Raw genomic sequence first — 19611 nt, 5'->3', positions numbered from 1 at the left:
TAACATGGTCATCATTGAATAAATAATAAAATAATCAAATTTTATAAATGTATTTATCTTTCACTCTTTATAAAAGCATATAACCTTAATGCGAGTATTGCGGCAACACAAATTGCGATATCAAACGATATATTATTCAGCTCTAATTTGTGATTGTATATTTACTGTAATTTAGATTTGCTGTAAAATACACATCATTACAGCATTTTCCTCATGCACTAAACTAGAAGTGTACTTTAGTAGCGGTTACACCAAGTCTCTTTCAAATGTACTTTCTGAAGCTTTTCACATAGCAGTCTGTTCATTTATAACTTGTTCCCTAAACTCTTATTTAAAAAAAAATACTTTTTTTTCTGGCTGACAGCTTGAGATCAAGGAAATTTTACCAAATGCAGATTTGTTATATTTTGTTAGCCTATACATCACCACGACCAGAGAAACTCGACAGAAGAGATATTTTCTTTATACAGCACACATTCAACGCATTTCCCTTCCTTGTTTTGATTAGCACAATGTTATCAACTGTTTTTAAAAACCAGCAGACACAGATTGAGGTAAAGTTGGTTTTCTTTTCACATATTCTGATAATCTCCTAAATAAAATCATTTCAGAAAAGCCTTTTGCCAATTCTAAATAGGGAGCTCATATTATCAGTCAGTGACCATCACAGTACAACATAGTTCACACAGTCAATTAAATGGTGCTAATATTGGTTTGAAGTCATACTTTCATGAGATTTCAGACCCAATATTCAAAATACCCTGGTATTCAATATAGGGACTGTAAAGAATGAACAAATATGGGAATATAGAACCAACTTTAACTCAATCAGACACGGTTTATTTACGCTTTTATCAGTGCATCCCAAACAAAACTACTGGAATTTTGATTGTAACTGCAAACGACTGTCAGCAAACTTGACCTGTAATGTACAAAAAATTTCCTTAATTCACCAATTAATCATCATGTGATCACTGAAGTCAAACACAACTAAAGCATAATAAAGCCCACATCATCAAGATTTCATCCCATGATGTCTATCACTCCTGAAGTTTAACCAGGCACATATACGCGTGTCAAAACATCACAACAGGTGTGCATACTTTATAGGTGGCAGGCCGAGGGACATTCAATAAGCCGCACATGAAGTGTTTGTGACAAGGCAGTGTGGGACAAGGCAGTGCCTCACCTTAGGCAGCTCTCTCAGCTGGTTGGCGTCCAGGAGCAGCTCCTCCAGACTGCGGTTGTAGCGGTAGATCTCATCGGGCACCGCAGTGAGCGAGCAGTGTCGTTTATCCACAGACTCGACGTGACGGTTGCACCGCCACAGCGGGATACACTTCAGCATGTCCCGGGCGCGCTTATCCCCGCCGCATCGGGGACTCACTCAGGCAGCCAAACGATGGAGATTTGGGCTGGCGGAGCACTTTATCCACCAAAAGCAGTCCAATCAAAGACCCCGTGTGAACGATTATCCTGCAAGTGTCCACCAAATCCACCGACGGCCGGAGACATCCAGATGACCAGTCCAGTCAGAGTAAACGAGGGCTCTTCATTCAGTATCTCCTCATTCTTAGCAGATTCACAGTTTGGCTCAACACCAGCGGAATGAAATCAACGACACTTGCATTTTACGTGTTGTACAATAGTCTGCAGCAGAATTAACGTTAAACGAGATTATGTCGCACAGAACGACGTTAAGTGACTCCGTTTAGCCGTTAACATGTAGAAAATGCGCGGTTTAAATATCACCAACTCGTCGGTTCATGTCGCGCGCTCCTTTATCAAACATGTCTCGTCTTGTAAAAAATAAAATGATATGTAATGAGCAAACTACATCGTGCCCGTAAGGCTGTTAATCACACGACGGAATGCTACAGCTAACTGATTAGCCAGCTGCAGTGCGCTATGGTAGTCCGACGAGCGCTAGGAAATACAGCAGGCAGCCTCTAAACAAAGACGAAACAACTCTAAAGTCATACAGACGTGTGTGTCGCTGAGATATGTGCGAAAAGAGAGGGCCCGCCGCGGTGAAACCACACACACACTCTCACAGCAGCAGCAACAGGCTAAGAGCGGCAGGCCGGTTGTGAGTGTGTATGTGTGTGGGGGGCTGGGCTGATCGCACCCGCTCCAGAGACACTCCACCGGCTTTGTGTTCCTCCAATACCCGTCCTGATATCGAGCCCGGGCTGATCCGCCTCAGACCCCTCTGTCTTCCTCATATAGGTGGCTCACCGCAGGACGCGCGCGACGCTACGTTTGGGCTTTATCTACCGGGGAATTTCCTGCTCCTGTAGGCAATAGTGTGGAGGTGCTGAGTTAAGTAACGCTCCAGCAGCCGATCCATCCCCAGCTCCACCTCGCTGTTGTGAGTCTCCGAGTGAGCGCCTCTCGCACGCAGATCCACACACAACACTCAGCACTGCCGCCCATCCGGATGGCGACCTCTAGGAGTATGGAGGAGAAGGACCAGTAGGACAACAGGAGCGCTGCAGTTTGGCTTAAGCTCGTGCGCCGCCTCGTGGATGCTCCTTCAGAGTATATTCCCCTAATATTATGCTTGAGAAATTTGTTTTTCCGTCTGATGGTCTTTTCAAACTTGAAATCTTTATCTCGTATCTTTAGTTACCGATTCCTGCCAAGTTTAGCTCCAACTTGCTTCAACACACATGCCCGGAAGTTTCTAGGATATGTAGCAAGACCTTGATTAGCTGATTCAGGTGTGTTTGATTAGGGTTGGAGCTAAACTGTCCAGGACACCGGCCCTCCAGGACCAAGTTTGAACACCCCTGACATTCATCCATCCAACCTTTTTTCCCCCCATTGTTTAACAATAGTTTTTGACAACAATGGTTTTGGTTTAAAAAATGTGTCTGGATTAAGTTACTTGTTTTCATGTATTAAGAATCAGACCCCCTCCTCTCAAAAATAATAAATAAATGTAATAAAATATATAAACTTGACAGTTTTTACCAACGTTTTAAAAATTTGAATAACAAAATCATTCATTGTTACTTAAAATTGTAAACATGGTAGCGACAGGCAGATTAGCTTGTTTAAAACTTACTCAAAAAGATATGTTGGTTTAGAAATATTGAATTTTTTTTTTTTACATTTTCAGTTGCATTTAATTTTGTGCAAAAAAAAAAAAACATTCTAAACATCACCTTTAAAATCATCAGCAGCTCCCCTTAAGTTCCATGTCATTTTTACAGTGTAATGTACTGCGTGTAATGGCCACAGCTCTGAATAGTTTAGCTCCAACTACCTCCAACTCGCAATAGTCTCTAGTAGTCTTGAATTAGTTGTGTCTGAATAAAGTTGAAGCAAACCTGTGGGCCTCCAGGAATCAAATTTGAGACTTATGTACTATAGTGTGCGTCGGGACAATTATCATTTAACCATTAATATTAAAGACAGACAACACTGCATATTAGAGAAATTTATTGTTTTGGTAAAGCCAGAACCAATGTCACCAACACAATGTTTAGAGTCTGAACACAATGTCAGTGGAGAAACAAAGTTGCCATTTGTAAAAAAGTGGGGTAGGAATGGGGAAAATTGCATTTTTTCTTTCAAAATTAGAAAACAAAACCCTGCAAATGATAACGACTGTTAAAAATGCAATTCTTTCACAGTAGGTGACACAAAGTAAATGTATGAGGAGCATGTTCTTTTGTCCTAAGCTAAATCCCCCTGTTGGGATTTGTTCCAATAATATTATTACTATCAACATCAATAAAAAAATAATTACAAGTTTCAAAGAGGCCCAGATCTCAAGCAGCGGTGATGAAAGCTGATCGAGTGCCAAGAGATGGGACAGGTGGCCATTTCAGGACAGTCTTACGCAGTGAGGTCACTGCTATTAAAACGATCTTGATCGTACAACTCGGCAACAACCTTGCGACCTGCAAACCAGCGGTTGTTGAGAGCTTGGATGGCCTTGTTCATTTCACCAGCATCAGAAAACTCCACGAAGATCTTCACTATTATCTCGGCATCATCCTCCTCACCCTGTCGCTCCTGGTATATGATAACCCGGTTCACAGCCCCGTACTTCCCACATTCCTCCATCACTTCCCCTTCCAGGTCATCGTCAATGTCCTCTGGACCAACCATGTTGCGCAACACCATAACCGTTGACTGCAAGCAAAGAGAGAAAAGCTGGCAAATTAACGTGAAGCTTAAACTAGACTTCCTAGCAGAAACATCTGATTTATTAATTTATTCTGACTTCCATAGTAGGGAAAAATACAATGGAACTCGATGGATACCATCAACCAGCATTCTTCAAAATACCTTACTTTAATCTGTGTTACTAACAGATGAAACTCACAGATTTAAAACCACACAAGCGAGAGTAAACACTGAGGTACTTTTCATTTTTGAGTGAACTATCCCTTTAACAGAACCACAGTGATGCTATCTAACCTTGGACTGAATGGCCGCTTGTCTTCCTGCACTTGCGCTGACGCTGAGACGCTCCAGTTCACTGTCTTGTCCATTGCCAACCGGTGCACTGTGATCTTCTGCAGTTCGCCTGCTGTCTTCCTCTCTCTTCACTTCTGTGTGCAATTGCACTGCAGATGTTGGTGTTCCCATAGAAGCAGGTGCTGTGACTGGTGGGGATGCCAGAACTGGGTTGACCAAACCCACCTGCGGGACTACAGGGAGAGTGGGGCGAGCAGGTGTCACACCTATCAAATGGATTGCAAGAGAGAGAGTTATGATTATTAGTACAGATTGAAATATTTATACTCTTTATTATTGCTACATCTTTAACCAGTCAGATTTTCACAATCCTTTAATAGCCCTAAAGTATGGACTGCTTCGATGGCTGTTTTTTCTTCTTTTTTAAGGTCCAGTTCACACAATCTCCAAAAAGTCATTAACCAGTGAACACTTTATGTGAGAAATGAGCTAGTTTTATGTGACACCAGCAGCTACATGGCCAGAATTTTAAATCTTAGTGGTTGCCCAGTTACATTTTTCCAAGGGGAAGTTGAAAATAGATACCTATTTGTATTGGTCACAACATGCAAATGCTTGCTGGTCTCAACAAATAAATGAAATATAAAGATGCATTTATTGTATCTAATAGGCACCTTTGTGTAAACAAGGTTCAGATTTCAATTTGATTAAAGTAGTTAAAAGCCCAATTTCCACTGAGTATTAAAGCAATATTTCACACAAGAATGAAAATGACCTCTTACTATTATAAATGACCATTTATTCCCTGTCATGTGGTTTGAAACCTGAGCTTCTTTTTTCTGTTGCATACAAAATAAGAGATCTTGAAAAATGCTACATGCTGGGGACCCATTGACTTCCATAGTAGGAAAAAAGTACCACACAATCAATGGCTTCCAGAAACTAGCATGTGTCAAAAGATCTTCTTTTGTGTTCAAGTGAAGGTTGAGTAAATGATGACAATTAATTTTAATTTAGTGAAAGACTATCCATTTAAGATGTGATTTAGTCAATATGTTCACAAGTGCCCAATACAAAATATTGTGTAAATACGTCAAAAATGCATTTGACTAAACTCCTTTTACAGTTTTAGTGCTCATATGGTCGATCAACCGCACTGACCTAACATGAGGTTAAGGTACATGATGTGTAAATACATGGATTGTGGTAAACACGGGTTCATTCACACACATGCTGCAACAGTGATGTAGAGCATGAGAGGACAGGGTCTCTGTGAAATCTGAACACGAGAGCTCACCCCAGATGCTTGCAGGTGGAAGCAAAAACGCATCTTAACTGACACATGTGATGGGATCACTGAAAGCACATTAATACCAGGTGGAAAACTGTTTTCGTGGTGGACAGACCTGTGATAATGCCAGGGGCCTGGGCAGCCAGTACAGCCTGTGGAAGTCCCATTTGCTGACTGAGAATGTGAGCTGGTGAGGCAAGAGAACTCAGCACTGTCCCAGCAACAGCCTCCTGAAGAGAATTAACAATAATGAAACTAAACAACAAATATGAAAGGATAAATTTAAATATTGGTATTAGCCAGATCTGGTTTGGCAAGAAAATTGAAATTTATGCTAAAAGCATTTCACAACACTAAAAGTTAAGCATTTGTGAATACATCAGCAATTCTACATCACTTTTACCATTTGAAACAGACCATGTCTTGTTTTACTCAGTGTTCAGTCTAATATAAGCTGTAAGACTCACCTGGGCAGTAATCTTGGCGGTGGCAGCAGCAGCGGCCACAGCTGCAGCAGGGGGCAAACCTCCGGGAGTTGTAGGTGTTAGCAGAGGCATGGGTGGAGTAACAGCCTTGCCCACTCTTAGATACTGACCGCCGAGGTCAAACAGGTTCATGGATGAGACAGCATCCAGCGATGACTGAGGCTTTTCATATTCTACCCATTATAAAATGAAGAGAACAAGCAATCAGTCTAAGCTAACATGTTTTTTCATATATTTTTACTCTCGCTTTGCTTTTTTTAGAATATGCATTACAATTTAAAGGCAAACACAGCCAGCATCTGTACAAGATTTCACTTTCCATAAAGTGGGTGTAACAATTCAAATTCTTTACCTGAAATATTCATAATTAAAGCATGTGGAAATATTTTAATCCCAAGATCCCTATACACAACTGTGAAAGTTGACACCTCACAACTAAGAAAAGGCTACAAAATAAATACAACAGCAAAATAAAAAAGAAATTGCCTAATTTAAACTTGGAATAGAGGGTATGCATGTGACGTCACCTTTACAGCATTTAAAATAGTGTTGTTGTTGTTGTTTTTTTTTTGTTTTTTTTTAAACGTTTTAGAATAAAAATGTTTCTCGTCCAGACTGGAGTTTATACTGCCATAGTCCAGAAGACCAGTCAGAGAATGATTGCGGACCGCAATCAAAGTGCTTCATTTTGTGAGTCGAAAATGCTGGAGTAGCCTAGACAGCAGGCATAACCATAACAAAATACATATATTTTGAAACAAAAACACACTAGTATAAAAGGACAAACATTAGTGTATGGAGTGAAATTTAAAGGAAAATATTGTAACATCTCATATTCGGTGTAATTCCAAAGTTTCGTCAGTCAGCTTTCATTAAAAATAAATAAATAGTTACAGTTTTAAGACTGCATTGTTGCCACACATTAATAATAATACTACTATGCTAACACACATGCAGAGAACCTTAAAAGTTCCTACAAGACAAATTGAAACTTAAAAAGTATTTTTTTTTAAATCAATGGGGTAATTCCAGTGATGTATGAACAAATATACAAGTGGTTACCATCATTATGGGTTGCACAACTATTAAGACAATTTAAAATGAAATTAGTCTGATTATTGTCATATAATGGAATTTTGAAGCGACTGCTGTTACAGTCAGACACTTTTTAGAATATTTTAACACCCAAGAGGGTGTGTACAAGTGTCTTTATGTGGAAAAATCAGGTCAATGCATACCCTCTGTAGCTAGTAGAAAGTAATAAAATTAAGGCCGAAATGTAAGATGGTGATTGATTTGCTCTTTCCGCGGCAGAAACAAACTTCTGGAAATAACCTCAAGATTAAAGCATTTTTTAGACCAGCTCACCGATAAATCCGAAGCCCTTGTGCTTTCCCGTGGTGGGTTCTCGTGCCAGCATACAACTTTTAATCTTTCCAAAGGCCTCAAAGACGCTCTTGATATCGTCGTCAGACAGATCAGGGTGGATAGAGGCTACGTAGATTCGGTTGTAGGCACGTGCCTCCTCTGCCAGTTGTTCAATGATAGGCTGCGCCTGTCCAATGCTACCTGGCCGACCCACCTACAATACACATACCAGCATAGGAGCCACTAAGTGAAAGTGTATGAAGGAATAAGCATGTGTGTGTAAATGTACATGTAGTTGAGAGTAAAAAAAAAGGCTTCTCCAGTCTGAATACTCTTGTAGTATAAGAAACCCTTTTCACTAAAGTTAGCCATTAAACAAATGAAAATGATGTTCCATCATTACCATAAGTCTTTAATTACTTCTTGTTCAACAAGCTCATTGTGGTATAAAGAAATAAACTTCTATGTAGGGATGTTCTTTAACATTAGCTAACTCTTGCCTAAGAGAGTAGAGGAAATGGATGAATAATGAGTCTGATTGTTAAAAACAATATTTTTATATGTTGGTGGTATTTGTGCTGCAGTTGGGGCGGCCAAGCAAACACCAGCCAGGCGCAGCCCATCATCAGCACATCCCAGACAGAGGAGAGCCTGTCCCCAAAACAAACACTCCCTTTGCAGCTTCTAGAGAATTGGAGCTCCAAAAACAAACAGTGTGATAGTGGGGAAGCATGACATTGTATACTCTCACATTCAGGTTTGAGGATAAATACACACAGGAGCACTTTAACACCACACACGCCACGGGTACTGGCCAGACTACAGCAAGTACTGACAGATCTCTGCATCATGAACACACAAAAGCAATAAAATGCTTTAAAGAGCTATAACTAGAGCTGTGAAAAAGAGCGCTTGAGATCAACTGTGCTTTCTGAAACCCACCTTAATGTTCCTCCCACCCAGCATGACAGAGTTCATCTGCTCCAAGGCCAGCTGAGCCGCTTCAGGAACCTCATACTCCACAAAGGCAAAGCCCTGAGACAGAGTGTTTAATGTGTACAAGGTTTACAAGCTTCCTGTAAGAATCTGACTAATGCTTGAGCATATTTTGAGATCAATATAATGAATAGATGCCAAATTCCAGCAGTTTTAAAAATGTTTTGTGTTCAACAGAAGAAAAAGCTCACTAGTGAAGATTGAGTAAATGACAGAATTTTCAGTTTTGTGTGAACTGTACTTCTTACAGAAACTACATTTTTGAAATACTATTTTATGCCCAACTATACAATTCAAAGGATAAATAGCCTTTTTATAAGGGAAAAATTAAGAGAATAGAGGTGCCTCACACATGGATGTCCAGAGCACCTAAAGATAAGCCCGTTCAGGCTCTTAAAGCATACCTTATGTTTCATGGTGACAGAATCCCAAGACATATCGATGCTCTTAATGGGACCAAAGGGTGCGAAGGCCTGCCGGATGGTATCTTCCCCCAGCTCGTAATAAATGGAGCCCACATACACACGACACATGATGGCCAGAGCTCGCTGCCTCTGTGCTGCCACCTGGTGGTCATGACAAGAGAAACAAGAGAAAATATTGGCTACTGAACAATAAAACCCAATGCAAATGAACAAAGCACCACAGACAATATGATCAAATTTAGCAAGGGATTGAAGTTTGGTTTTAGTGCCAATTCCCACTCCCTTTGGTCCTCTATGCTTATTTGTAACTTGCATCACTTACCATTAACAACAAGCACAGTAACATGAATTAGGAACATGTGGCACAGCCTCTTCTTACCATTTCGAGAGAGCTGCTAGCACGTTCCTAAAGTAGTGTGTGCTTGCAGACTAAAACTTCTGTCCTTAGCCTAAACAGTTAACCCCTTAGCACCACTAAAAAGCCTGGATAATGAGCTGAGGTCAAATTTGTTCTCTTTTCATGAGGTGAGCTTTTGGACTTACTTATCAGATCACTGTTGAGGGAGAATCAGCATAAATCTATCCATTTCACACTTAACAACACAATCATCATCTTAAAATCATCATTTATCATTCAAGTTTTGAATTATGTCAGTCACATAACGAAAGTAAACGATTACACACAAGGCTCAAAGTTTAGGCAGATTCAATTTGGATTGTCGCAGTGACCGCTAGCCCTCTTTTTCTTTTACAGCAGACAAAGATGACATTTATATGCCACAGCATATTCACAAAGAAGAAATGCACCATACACACCATTCGCAACACACACACACACACACACACACACACAATCCCCGCAAGATTTCTTACGAGACATGGAGCGTCAGGTTGAAGAATAAACTTCCAACAAAGAGCAGTGAAATGAGGGCACACACACGGGTGGCCATGCAGTGTATAAGGATGGCAAATATGGAATGGATTTGCAGTAAACTATGAGTGTCCTTTGTAATGGTCGTATTAAAAATCGCTATAATAATCTTCTACTCTGCTAAGGTGGTTTAATAGGCCCGTGGCATTCATTTACACTGAAACTACACAGTCGATTTATGGAGGTAGGTCATGTAGTGTCAGCTTGCATCCTGCTTAATGAAATGGGTGACAGAAACAAACATTTCATTCAAGCCATGTCTGCTTTTTAAATATGCTGCCGCAAATGTCTAGTGTTATCAGGCCAATGCCGGTTAAAGAAGGGTAACGGTCATTATGCCAAAATGCGTACAGGTGGTAAATAATAGTTAATTAATCTATTGACCGATTGTAAAGATGAGAGAGGATCTCCAAAGCCCATTGTCACTGCTGCCATCTGAAACACAGTAAAGATGGAAAAGTGCTGAAAAAGGTTAGGTATCTCTTTTTTCTTTTGCAGACAGACATAGTATTCCAGACAGACTCTCTGACTGGTCAATGCCTTCGAACTCAAATTAAAACTCCGCCCACTAAATTTGACAAACATTAGTTAAGCTATAGATACTAACTGGTTTTACTTTCAGCAAAGGTAACAGTTCGGTTGCTCAGTCTATAAATATACTGAGCACTGGGTCTCTTTGGTTAACTCATCTGTCGTTGACTCTTCAGGGTCTTGCAGTACATAGCATGTCCAGTTGCTAAATTTGAAGATTTTGATCCAAAATAAACATGCTTAATCTATGTGTAGCAGTAACAAGCATGAACCACAAATATCAAACCTCAAATGAACTAGCAGAAAGGAAAAGCGAACAAATAAAGCAAGAGTTATCATTTCAGTGAAGTGTTTCAGTTTAAACCTGAGGCTAATCTGACCAAACAGAAAGAGCATTGACGAGACTTGTGTTGTGTCAAAAAGAAAGAAAAGAATAAGCACAGACTTCCTGAGGGGCAAAACTTTGCCATTATGAATAGTCTGTTTGTCACGTATAATAATGAATAAATAGCACTCAATATTTTATCAACAGAAATTTGGATCAAATTCTAAAAGATCAGTTTTTCAGGCTTGTGTATGATTTATGTTAATGAAAGACTGAACCCTTTACATGATCAAATCAGTGGGTAATCTATGTAGCTTTAGATATACTAGTTTGCAAAAAAGCATCAATTGTTTTAAGGTCAAACAAACAAATTCATTTATGGTATTCTACATAGTTAGATCATCATATGAGCTCACCTGTAAGTTTGTGAGCTGCTGCTGCTGGTGGGCGATGGTCTGTTTCACTAAAACACTCTTGATGCTCTGTTCCATGGCATACTTCTTAGCCTAAAAAAAAGAGCAAGTAATAAGCAAAGGGCCAATGAATTTATCTGCATCATCTTTGAGCTCACCACAATGAAGCACATGCTTGCTTTGAGGGATTTTTTCCACACAACAGGCTGACTGAGATTGTTACTGGTGATTTCTGGTCAAGTTAAAGAATGGATGTAGTCTCCTAATCTGACTTACAGAGAAGCAGCATCCTGCAGCCTTGACTCTTTCAATTATGAATCTATTCTTAGACAGAGCTGTGTGACACAGCAGGAGCAAACACGTTCTGACACAATGGAGCAGGTGAAGCAGGCTGGAATTCGGCTTGTGACCTGTACTGATCCCATCCACCCTTTCAGTCCTATGACTCTAATGCTAGGAACTAGGCATGGGACGATAACCGTTTTCAAGGTTTACCGTGGTTCAAGGTTGTAAAACCACCAAAATTGTCTGCTATACAGTTCCGGCAGCATATGTAAGATTTTTCATTTACGTTTTTCATTTTGTTTTTTTAGGACAACAGTATCCCCAACAGAAAACATCTCCAAAAATGCTGTTTTAAATTGTAAAGAAATCAGTGTTTTGAAACTAATGAAGACAGCAGAGGTTAATGATCGAACTGAATTATTTAGCCTGACATATTTACTGCTCCAAAATATCTTAAATGTTTCTCATGTACCGGCCCATGCCTACTAAGGACACATAACTTTTGCCCCAATTTCCCCCTGTGGCTGTTTGGTGGCAATAATAAACAACTGAACGAGATTACAAAATGGTGCTCATTCACAACTGTGACATATACAAAATCTGAGACTAGCACCTGTGAAATGCCAATGACTGAGATATTTCACAAGCTAAAAATCAAGAAGTGCCCACTACTTGGTATCCTGAAGTGCGAAACATACACTGGCAAAAGCCTAAAGCCAACGAGAGAGTATGATATGATGCAAAAGGATGTTCAGAGTCATGAGTCGAACCTGCAAGAGAACATCAACAAACATGGCTTCTCCAAAACAACATTAACTTTATGTTGCCCTATTTTATCTTTGGCTGCCCTCGAAATTCACATACATCCATACTTTATAATACTCTAAGTATGTTAGCCAAGTAGTATGTCCAAATTCATAGAATTTGAAAATTAAAATGTGAGAAGTACCCGGATGACCTACTACTTCCAGGGAGATTCTGAACTGCGCATCAGATGGACGCTATGCTATCCCATGATGCACCGCAAGAGAATTCATGAATGGGAGGGAAGAGAGGCAACTCACACCGGTATGTCATGCGATTATGACCAAATGGCGGATGTAGTACGTCCGAGTTCCATTCAAACTGCTCACATTCATACTGTATAGAACATACTTTTCTAATGGTCGAGCAGTACGTTTAAATTCAAACGCAGCACCTACTGAGTAGTAGGTGGTTTCGGATGCAGCCTTTGTTTTTTCATGGTAAATCAGCACACAGACTATATTGATTGCAAGTTTCTTGTGGGTTTTGATTTTTTATTTTGCTGCTTGTCATCTTACAAGATGTCTGATATCTCTTTTTGCATGTGTTTGTCAGACAATGGGCTATAGGCACATCTAGTGTTTTTCAGCCAATGATGAACTTCCGGTGAGAGCTTAATGTGACTATTTTCAATTTCACAAGGTTCCTTTTACAGCATCGATGATGTAATGTAATTAAAGTTGAATTAGTTAAATAGACTTAGGCATCCATGTAGCTGATAAAGCGTGAAAAGAGACAAAATACAGTTTTAAATGCAGGCTAGCGCAAAAAAAAAACACACATTAAAAAAACTGTGGTAAAATTCATTTCCATATTTTAAAGACATGGATTGGAAAATCTAATTTAATGCAGTACTTCTTGTTTGGTCTGATACTCACTTTATATCGTATCTCAGCCTGGCAGTGATGACTGCGTTTTTTTTTTTTTTTTTTAAAGAAATCACGCAGCGATTTTGTATGGGTTTTTTTTATGGGATGACAATTCATCGAAAGCCCTGGGGCTGGCTGACTGAAAATAAAAGTGTGTGTGCACATACCCCATTATTTCATTTTAAAAAGGTGTGCAATATGTGAGTCTGAGTCACTGTTCCATTGTATAGTGTTCACACAAGGGCAAACCCAGAAAGTAGTGTAATCTGAAACTGAAAATCATGCAACAAAAAAAAAAAAAAAAGAAGCCCAGAATTAAAGTAAAACAAAGATCTACTATTTACCTTCTGTAGCGCCTCCTGTTGCTCAGGAGTAAGAGGCGGTAATCCAAGCTTTGACCCTGTGCCTTGTCCATTCTCCATCATCAGACCTTTGCCTCACTGGGAAAGTGATACAATGGACATGGAACGAAAAAGGAAGCGCATAATGAGGTGAAATTCCAAACCCGATTATCAGTTTACTCACTATCTGCACATGTAAACTTCCAACTTAAGAGTCACAGAAAGAGAGAAGGGAAAGAGAAGGTAAAATAAACGCAGTTTACCTATGAGGCGAACCTTATATGCCAACCAGGGTCGTGAAGCCAGTGACTTGTCTGCAAAGCACTCACAATTTTACAGTGATCTGTGGTTCATGGAAAAGTATACAACATTTAGATTTAAATCCTTGTACAAGTTCAATGAGAAGATATTAAAGGAATCACTGACACACTTTTACCCACAGAGCTCGCTCACACACACACACACACAAAACTAAGGCAACAATGACAGGAACTATTTGCATGAATAAAGTAGATCAACTGCAAAAAGTAGATCAACTGCAATAAAGTCACTGTCTGTAGTAAATTAAAAATAATAATAGTAGTAATAATAATTAAACAGATTTCTATTTTTGGGAGGAACTATCCCCTAAATTAATTGCTAATCATTAAAATACGTTATTTATCCTGACAAGAAACATGGTGCTTAAATGCAACACACTCGTTTAACCTGCTTCTGTTTTCTTGCCAGAGGAAACCTGGTACAGTCGGAGTAAATCATACATCGGATTCATGGGGTAACGTTAGAGGTATAACACTAAAACAGTGCCCCGTTAAAAACCTCATAAGCAACCCGGAATAACTGGACCACTGACAGAAACCGCCATTTATGTTTGCTAATAGTTTCAATTGTAAATTAGTACAATTATATTGTATACACATAATCGTAATAACGGTGATCTGAGAGCTTCGACACGTTCACCGGCTCTATATCAACAAAGAGAGGTTAAAGACACGGTGGTGGCGCGCTTGTGCTAGTACACCCCAGCAGCAGAGGAGCTAGCTTACATACAGCTGTTAAACACCGAGATTTAACAAAGCGGTGCAGGATTCACAAGCTTACTAGCTATCTGCCTCTTAAATTAATCCGTATCCAATTCGTAATACATGGTAAATCATCATGATTCAAAAACAGGCAGCAATGAATATGCGGCTAGTCTGGTTAGCAACGGCAAGAAGCTAACGAGCTTTCATGCAGGCCTCGTGTACACACGACTGAACAAACACTGAAACGAGAACAAGCTTTTCGAGAACAATTCCACCTGTGCTAACTAGAACAACGAAGATGCTGGAAATATTGGTGTATAAGAGTAAATGCAAGAGGTAATAATTATTACCGCAGTGTTCCGCGTTATTACCGCCATGTAGTGATCCACATTGAAAACTCTGCAACAGCACAGAAACACAGCAGAGACTGGAGCTGCGCGCGGCCTCCTCTGACTGACGCTGGTCACGTGGTCTCAAACAGCGGCGAGCCAACGTGCTAGAACACATTACTTTTTGTAATGTGTCGTTAAACTTGTCTCAGTTGAAATGTTTGAGTATTACCGTATTACCTTGAAGTGTTTTCGTATTTATTTGTTTATGGGTGAAATGTGACATTCGTACCACCAAGACAACTTTAGTTGGACCATGACACGCCCCCTGCAGACGATCACAATCAAAAATGCACAGTTGACTTCAGCTGCCTTTCCTGTTTTGTAAAAATCATAAAAGATTTCAAAGAATCATCTTCTTCTGTGGTGCAAAGGCAATTGCTTTTTGCTTTAAGTATGCTGCCTCCACCTGGGTAAGCACAAATTGAAAACGAAAGGGCAATGAGGCAATATCCAAGTGATAACTATCAAAATGGAAACCTGCAATTTATTTACTCACCCCAGGCAATACAAGATGTAGGTGACAAGATTTAAAACATTGTGATCCTGTAAAGAAAATCAATGGCTACCAACACTATGGTTGTGAAAAACATGCAAATCAAAATCAATAACTGTGATTCCTGACAGTAGAATTGGTTTGTTCATGAAACACTATTTATGGTAATATTACACTTAATATTGCACTTACGCTTAATCTACAGACTACTGAGTCTGTTCATGACTATGGAACATGAGTGTTAAGCTGCATATTAATGCGGGTGCAAATTCACACATGAGCTGATGCTGTTGGTATTCAACGTTTTATTTAGGTTGCAGTATATAGGATAAGCACAAGAGCATCATTTTGATGAACAATATAACACAACCAGGGGCATCACAGTGGCGCAGTGAGTAGCATGATCACCTCACAGAAGGAAGATGCTGGTTCGAGCCCTGGCTGGGTCAGTTGGAATTTCTGTGTGGTGTTTGCATGTTCTCCCAGTGTTGGTGTGGGTTTCCTCCGGGTGCTCCGGTTTCCCCCACAGTACAAAGACATGCAGTATAGGTGAATTGAATAAACTAAATTGTCCGTAGTGTACGTGTGTGAAAGCAAGAGTGTTTGGTTGTTTTCCAGAAAGGGTTGCAGCTGGAAGGTCATCCGCTGTGTAAAACATATGCTGGATAAGTTGTCGGTTCATTCCGGTGTGGTGATCACTGAATAGTAAAGGGACGAAGCCGAAAGAAAATAAATGAATTAATATAACATATCTGTCTTCACTCACGTGTGAGTTTGTGCCTGTGCATAAAAAAATTGTGCTACAACAAAATTCACTATCCAGACTGTTGTGAACACTGAAGATTGTTTACGAAAGCTGTGAATTAAAGTCAGTAATGTTCATTCATTCATTTTCTTTACGGCTTAGTCCCTTTATTAATGCGGGGTCACCACAGCGGAATGAACCGCAAACTTATCCAGCACATGATTTACGCAGCAGATGCCCTTCCAGCTGAAACCCATCTCTGGGAAACACCCAAACACTCTCATTCACACTCATACACTATGGACAATTTAGCTTACCCAATTCACCTATACCACATGTCTTTGGACTGTGGGGGAAACCAGAGCACTACCTACTGCGCCACCGCGTCACCAAGTTGGTATGTAACAAATAATTTTTAATTTCTAATTCTTTTACAGATTGTTTTGCTTCAGAAAACCTCATTTATGTTTTGCCCTGACACCACACACATCATGGAGACCTCAATTTGATATTACATATTTTTAAGCTCATCTGCAATACCTTTGTATGACCTATGTCTCCTGTTAGATGTAAGGAAAGAAGCCCAATTAGTTAAGGTCATATTTAAAAACTCATTAGCTGTTATACATTCACTGTAAATCAGGCCTTCACATATCTTATTGCATGTATAAAACAGTAATTACAAATGTAGCAGATTTCATAAAATATTCATTCATTCATTCATTTTCTTTCAGCTTAGTCCCTTTATTAATCTGGGGTCGACACAGCAGAATGAACCGCCAATTTATCCAGCACATGTTTTACGCAGCGGATGACCTTCCGGTGGCAACCCATCACTAAAAAACATCCACACACATTTATTCACACTTATACACTATAGACAATTTAGCTTACCCAATTCATCTGTACCACATGTCTTTGGATTTGTGGGGAAAACCGGAGCACCTGGAGAAATTTCACGCCAACCCGGGGAGAACATGCAAACTCCACAAAGAAACGCCAACTGACCCAGTCGAGAGGTCGAACCAGCGACCTTCTTGCTGTGAGGTGAACATACTACCCACTGCGCCACCGCGTCACCTACACAAAATAAAACAAAGCAAATAACAGTTTATTTAGATTACGACTGATAGTGGTCTGGTTGCCAAGCAACAGTCACAAGTGTATGTTTGCTGAGAAATATCCAACAGCTTAGAACAGGGCTCAACTAGTCAGAGTCAAGGACTGGAACCATTTGTAGATGTTTAGAAAATAGATGTTTACAATATGTCTTTAAAATGTTTATGAATTGAACATATGGAATGCTGACCTTGCCAGCTAGATCTTTGTAGACAGAATATGTTTTTCTAATGAAAAAAATAAAGCTTTTTATTACAGCCTACATCTTTGCAGACAATACATGAGCTTTGTGGAGGCCTGTATATTTGATAGAGCCAGTGGCCTTTGACTTGCATGACTAAGCATAAATCACCAAGGACCACAATTTCAGGTCTAACCATCTTTAATGTTCCACTTAATGATGAACAAATCAAATCTAACCACAATATTTTGTTAGCTGACAATGCTAGTTTTGCGGTGAACAATTCATCTGTGCATGTCATTTAGAAAAAATCAGTTTGCCCCTCTAATCTTTAACTGAAATCTGAAAATGCACTTGCTATTTTTGTTCAGTTAAATTCTCAATTACGTGATTTTGAGGTAATAGGCGTGGCTAACATATTTAACCACGCCCCTCCAACAGTCAGTTTTGACAACAAACAGAAATGGTGAGCAGGAGGAGTCTGTTAGGTTGTAATAACTCTCCTTAAACCCTTTTCCCATCTTTCTGAATGAAATGCATACTTTACTACATCCATTTAAGTCGCAGCAGAAAAACGACGCCACTGATGCAGGCAGGTCACGTGACCATGACAAAATGGCGAATGTAGTCCAAACTCCATTCATACTTTTCACATTCATACTGTATAGAACACACTTTTCTAACGGCCGAGTAGTACGCTTTAATTCAAATGCAGTACCTACTGAGTAGTAGGCGGTTTCGGTCTTAAAAGCCTAAGTCTTTTTTTTTTGTTCTTGCTTGAAACAAGTGAATGATGAGAGAATTTTAAGTTTTGGGTGAATTCTTTAAGTCTTTTGAATATGTCAAGCTGATGTGATCAACCCATTGTAATGTTTTTCAGTGAATATTAAATGACTGTAAGAGATGCAGTTTATTTTGTATTTTCATAGGTATATTTTATATGTTTTAAGTAGCTTCAAAGTAAAGAACAGTAATTAGTAATCTGATTGCTTTGTACATGAAGTGTACAAAAGCAAAATTTTCCAGTAGTAGTCAGTAATTTGTTATATATTACTTTTTTAAAGTAACTTACCCAAGACAGAAGGTGACACAGGACATGGTCAATGTCAAAATGCTTATTTCTCTGGATTTGAACAACATTTAAAACATTCAGGGTAAGTATAGTAAGTCAGCAAAATAAATACTGTTCTAGAACTTTATAAATATTTTAATGAAAAAAAAAGTAACATAAAAAGGAGAACTGGCGACGCAGTGGCGCAGTGGGTAAAACATTCCGCCTCACAGCAAGAAGGTCGCTAGTTTGAGCCTCTTATGGGTCAGTTGGAGTTTCTGTGTGGAGTTTGCATGTTCTCCCTGCGTTCACGTGGGTTTCCTCTGGGTGCTCTGGTTTCCCCGACAGTCCAAATACATGCGGTACAGGTGAATTGTTTAGGCTAAATTGTCCGTAGTGTACGAGTGTGTGTGTGTGTGTGAATGAATGAGTGTGTATGTTTTTCAGAGATGGGTTGCGGCTGGAAGGGCATCCGCTGCGTGAAAACGTGCTGGATAAGTTGGTGGTTCATTCCACCGTGGCAACCACGGATTAAGAAAGGGACTAAGCCAAAAAAAAAAGAATGAATAAATGAAAAAAGAGAACTGTCATTTAACTGTGGATGACCTGAGGCTGAGTAGAATAGCAGCAATGTTCATTCCTGTAGACTAGTGTTTTGGTTTTAAGTTCAAATTTAATCTTTTTGAATTAATATAAGATAAAACATTCAATACAGGTTTTATAATGAACATTCAGGTAGAGCTTGAGTGCACACATCTAATGTTGATGGATACTTTGTACTTTTAGATGCAGATAATATCATAGACACAAACTCGTAGATAATATGATTTTTAAGTTTGTGAAATAAGATTGTAAAAAAATCATATGGCTTCAATGTGAAACTCATGCAGAAATGCCCTCACCTTGTCACCTTTAATTGAATAAGTCAAAAGTAAAGCAGTTGGTTTACAACAGGGGTGTCTAAACTCTGTCCTGGAGGGCCGGTGTCCTGGAGAGTTTAGCTCCAACCCTAATCAAACACGCCCGAACCAGCTATTTAAGCTCTCAAGCTGCGGTCACACTGGACTTTTCTCCCCATAGACTTTCATTTATACGCACGCAAATGCG

General features: G+C 39.5%; 2 protein-coding genes across 52 annotated transcripts in view; both read right to left on the bottom strand.

Annotated features, from left to right (window-relative positions):
* Positions 1–2385, bottom strand: part of scrib (scribble planar cell polarity protein) — a 116453-nt gene extending 114068 nt beyond the window's left edge. For 49 of the 50 annotated variants that reach the window (XM_073906222.1, XM_073906218.1, XM_073906235.1 and 46 more), the window contains exon 1: positions 1190–2385. In XM_073906222.1, the coding sequence (XP_073762323.1) occupies positions 1190–1348 (159 nt within the window). In that variant the 5' untranslated portion in view covers positions 1349–2385. The remainder of the gene's footprint in view (positions 1–1189) is intronic. The other variant, NM_001007175.2, reaches the window with a different exon arrangement.
* Positions 2386–3430: 1045 nt separating this feature from the next.
* On the bottom strand, positions 3431–14961 carry puf60b (poly-U binding splicing factor b). Of its 2 annotated transcripts, NM_001430966.1 has the most exons (12): positions 14874–14961; positions 13762–13841; positions 13502–13597; positions 11203–11292; positions 10315–10365; positions 8979–9140; positions 8521–8613; positions 7579–7792; positions 6193–6383; positions 5841–5955; positions 4435–4700; positions 3431–4146 (listed from the first exon to the last, which is right to left on the bottom strand). In NM_001430966.1, the coding sequence occupies exons 3-12, from the start codon at positions 13580–13582 to the stop codon at positions 3847–3849; spliced, it is 1563 nt and encodes a 520-aa protein (NP_001417895.1). In that variant the 5' UTR covers positions 13583–13597; positions 13762–13841; positions 14874–14961; the 3' UTR covers positions 3431–3846. The 2 variants fall into 2 exon arrangements, with proteins under 2 accessions (NP_001417895.1, NP_001002121.2); NM_001002121.2 differs by lacking the exon at positions 10315–10365.
* Between the last annotated feature and the right edge of the window lie 4650 nt (positions 14962–19611).

The sequence above is a fragment of the Danio rerio genome, chromosome 7 (assembly GCF_049306965.1).
Source record: "Danio rerio strain Tuebingen ecotype United States chromosome 7, GRCz12tu, whole genome shotgun sequence".
NCBI lineage: Eukaryota > Metazoa > Chordata > Actinopteri > Cypriniformes > Danionidae > Danio > Danio rerio.
Note: the sequence above shows the minus strand (reverse complement) of the source record. Positions and strands in the feature narration are given on the sequence as shown.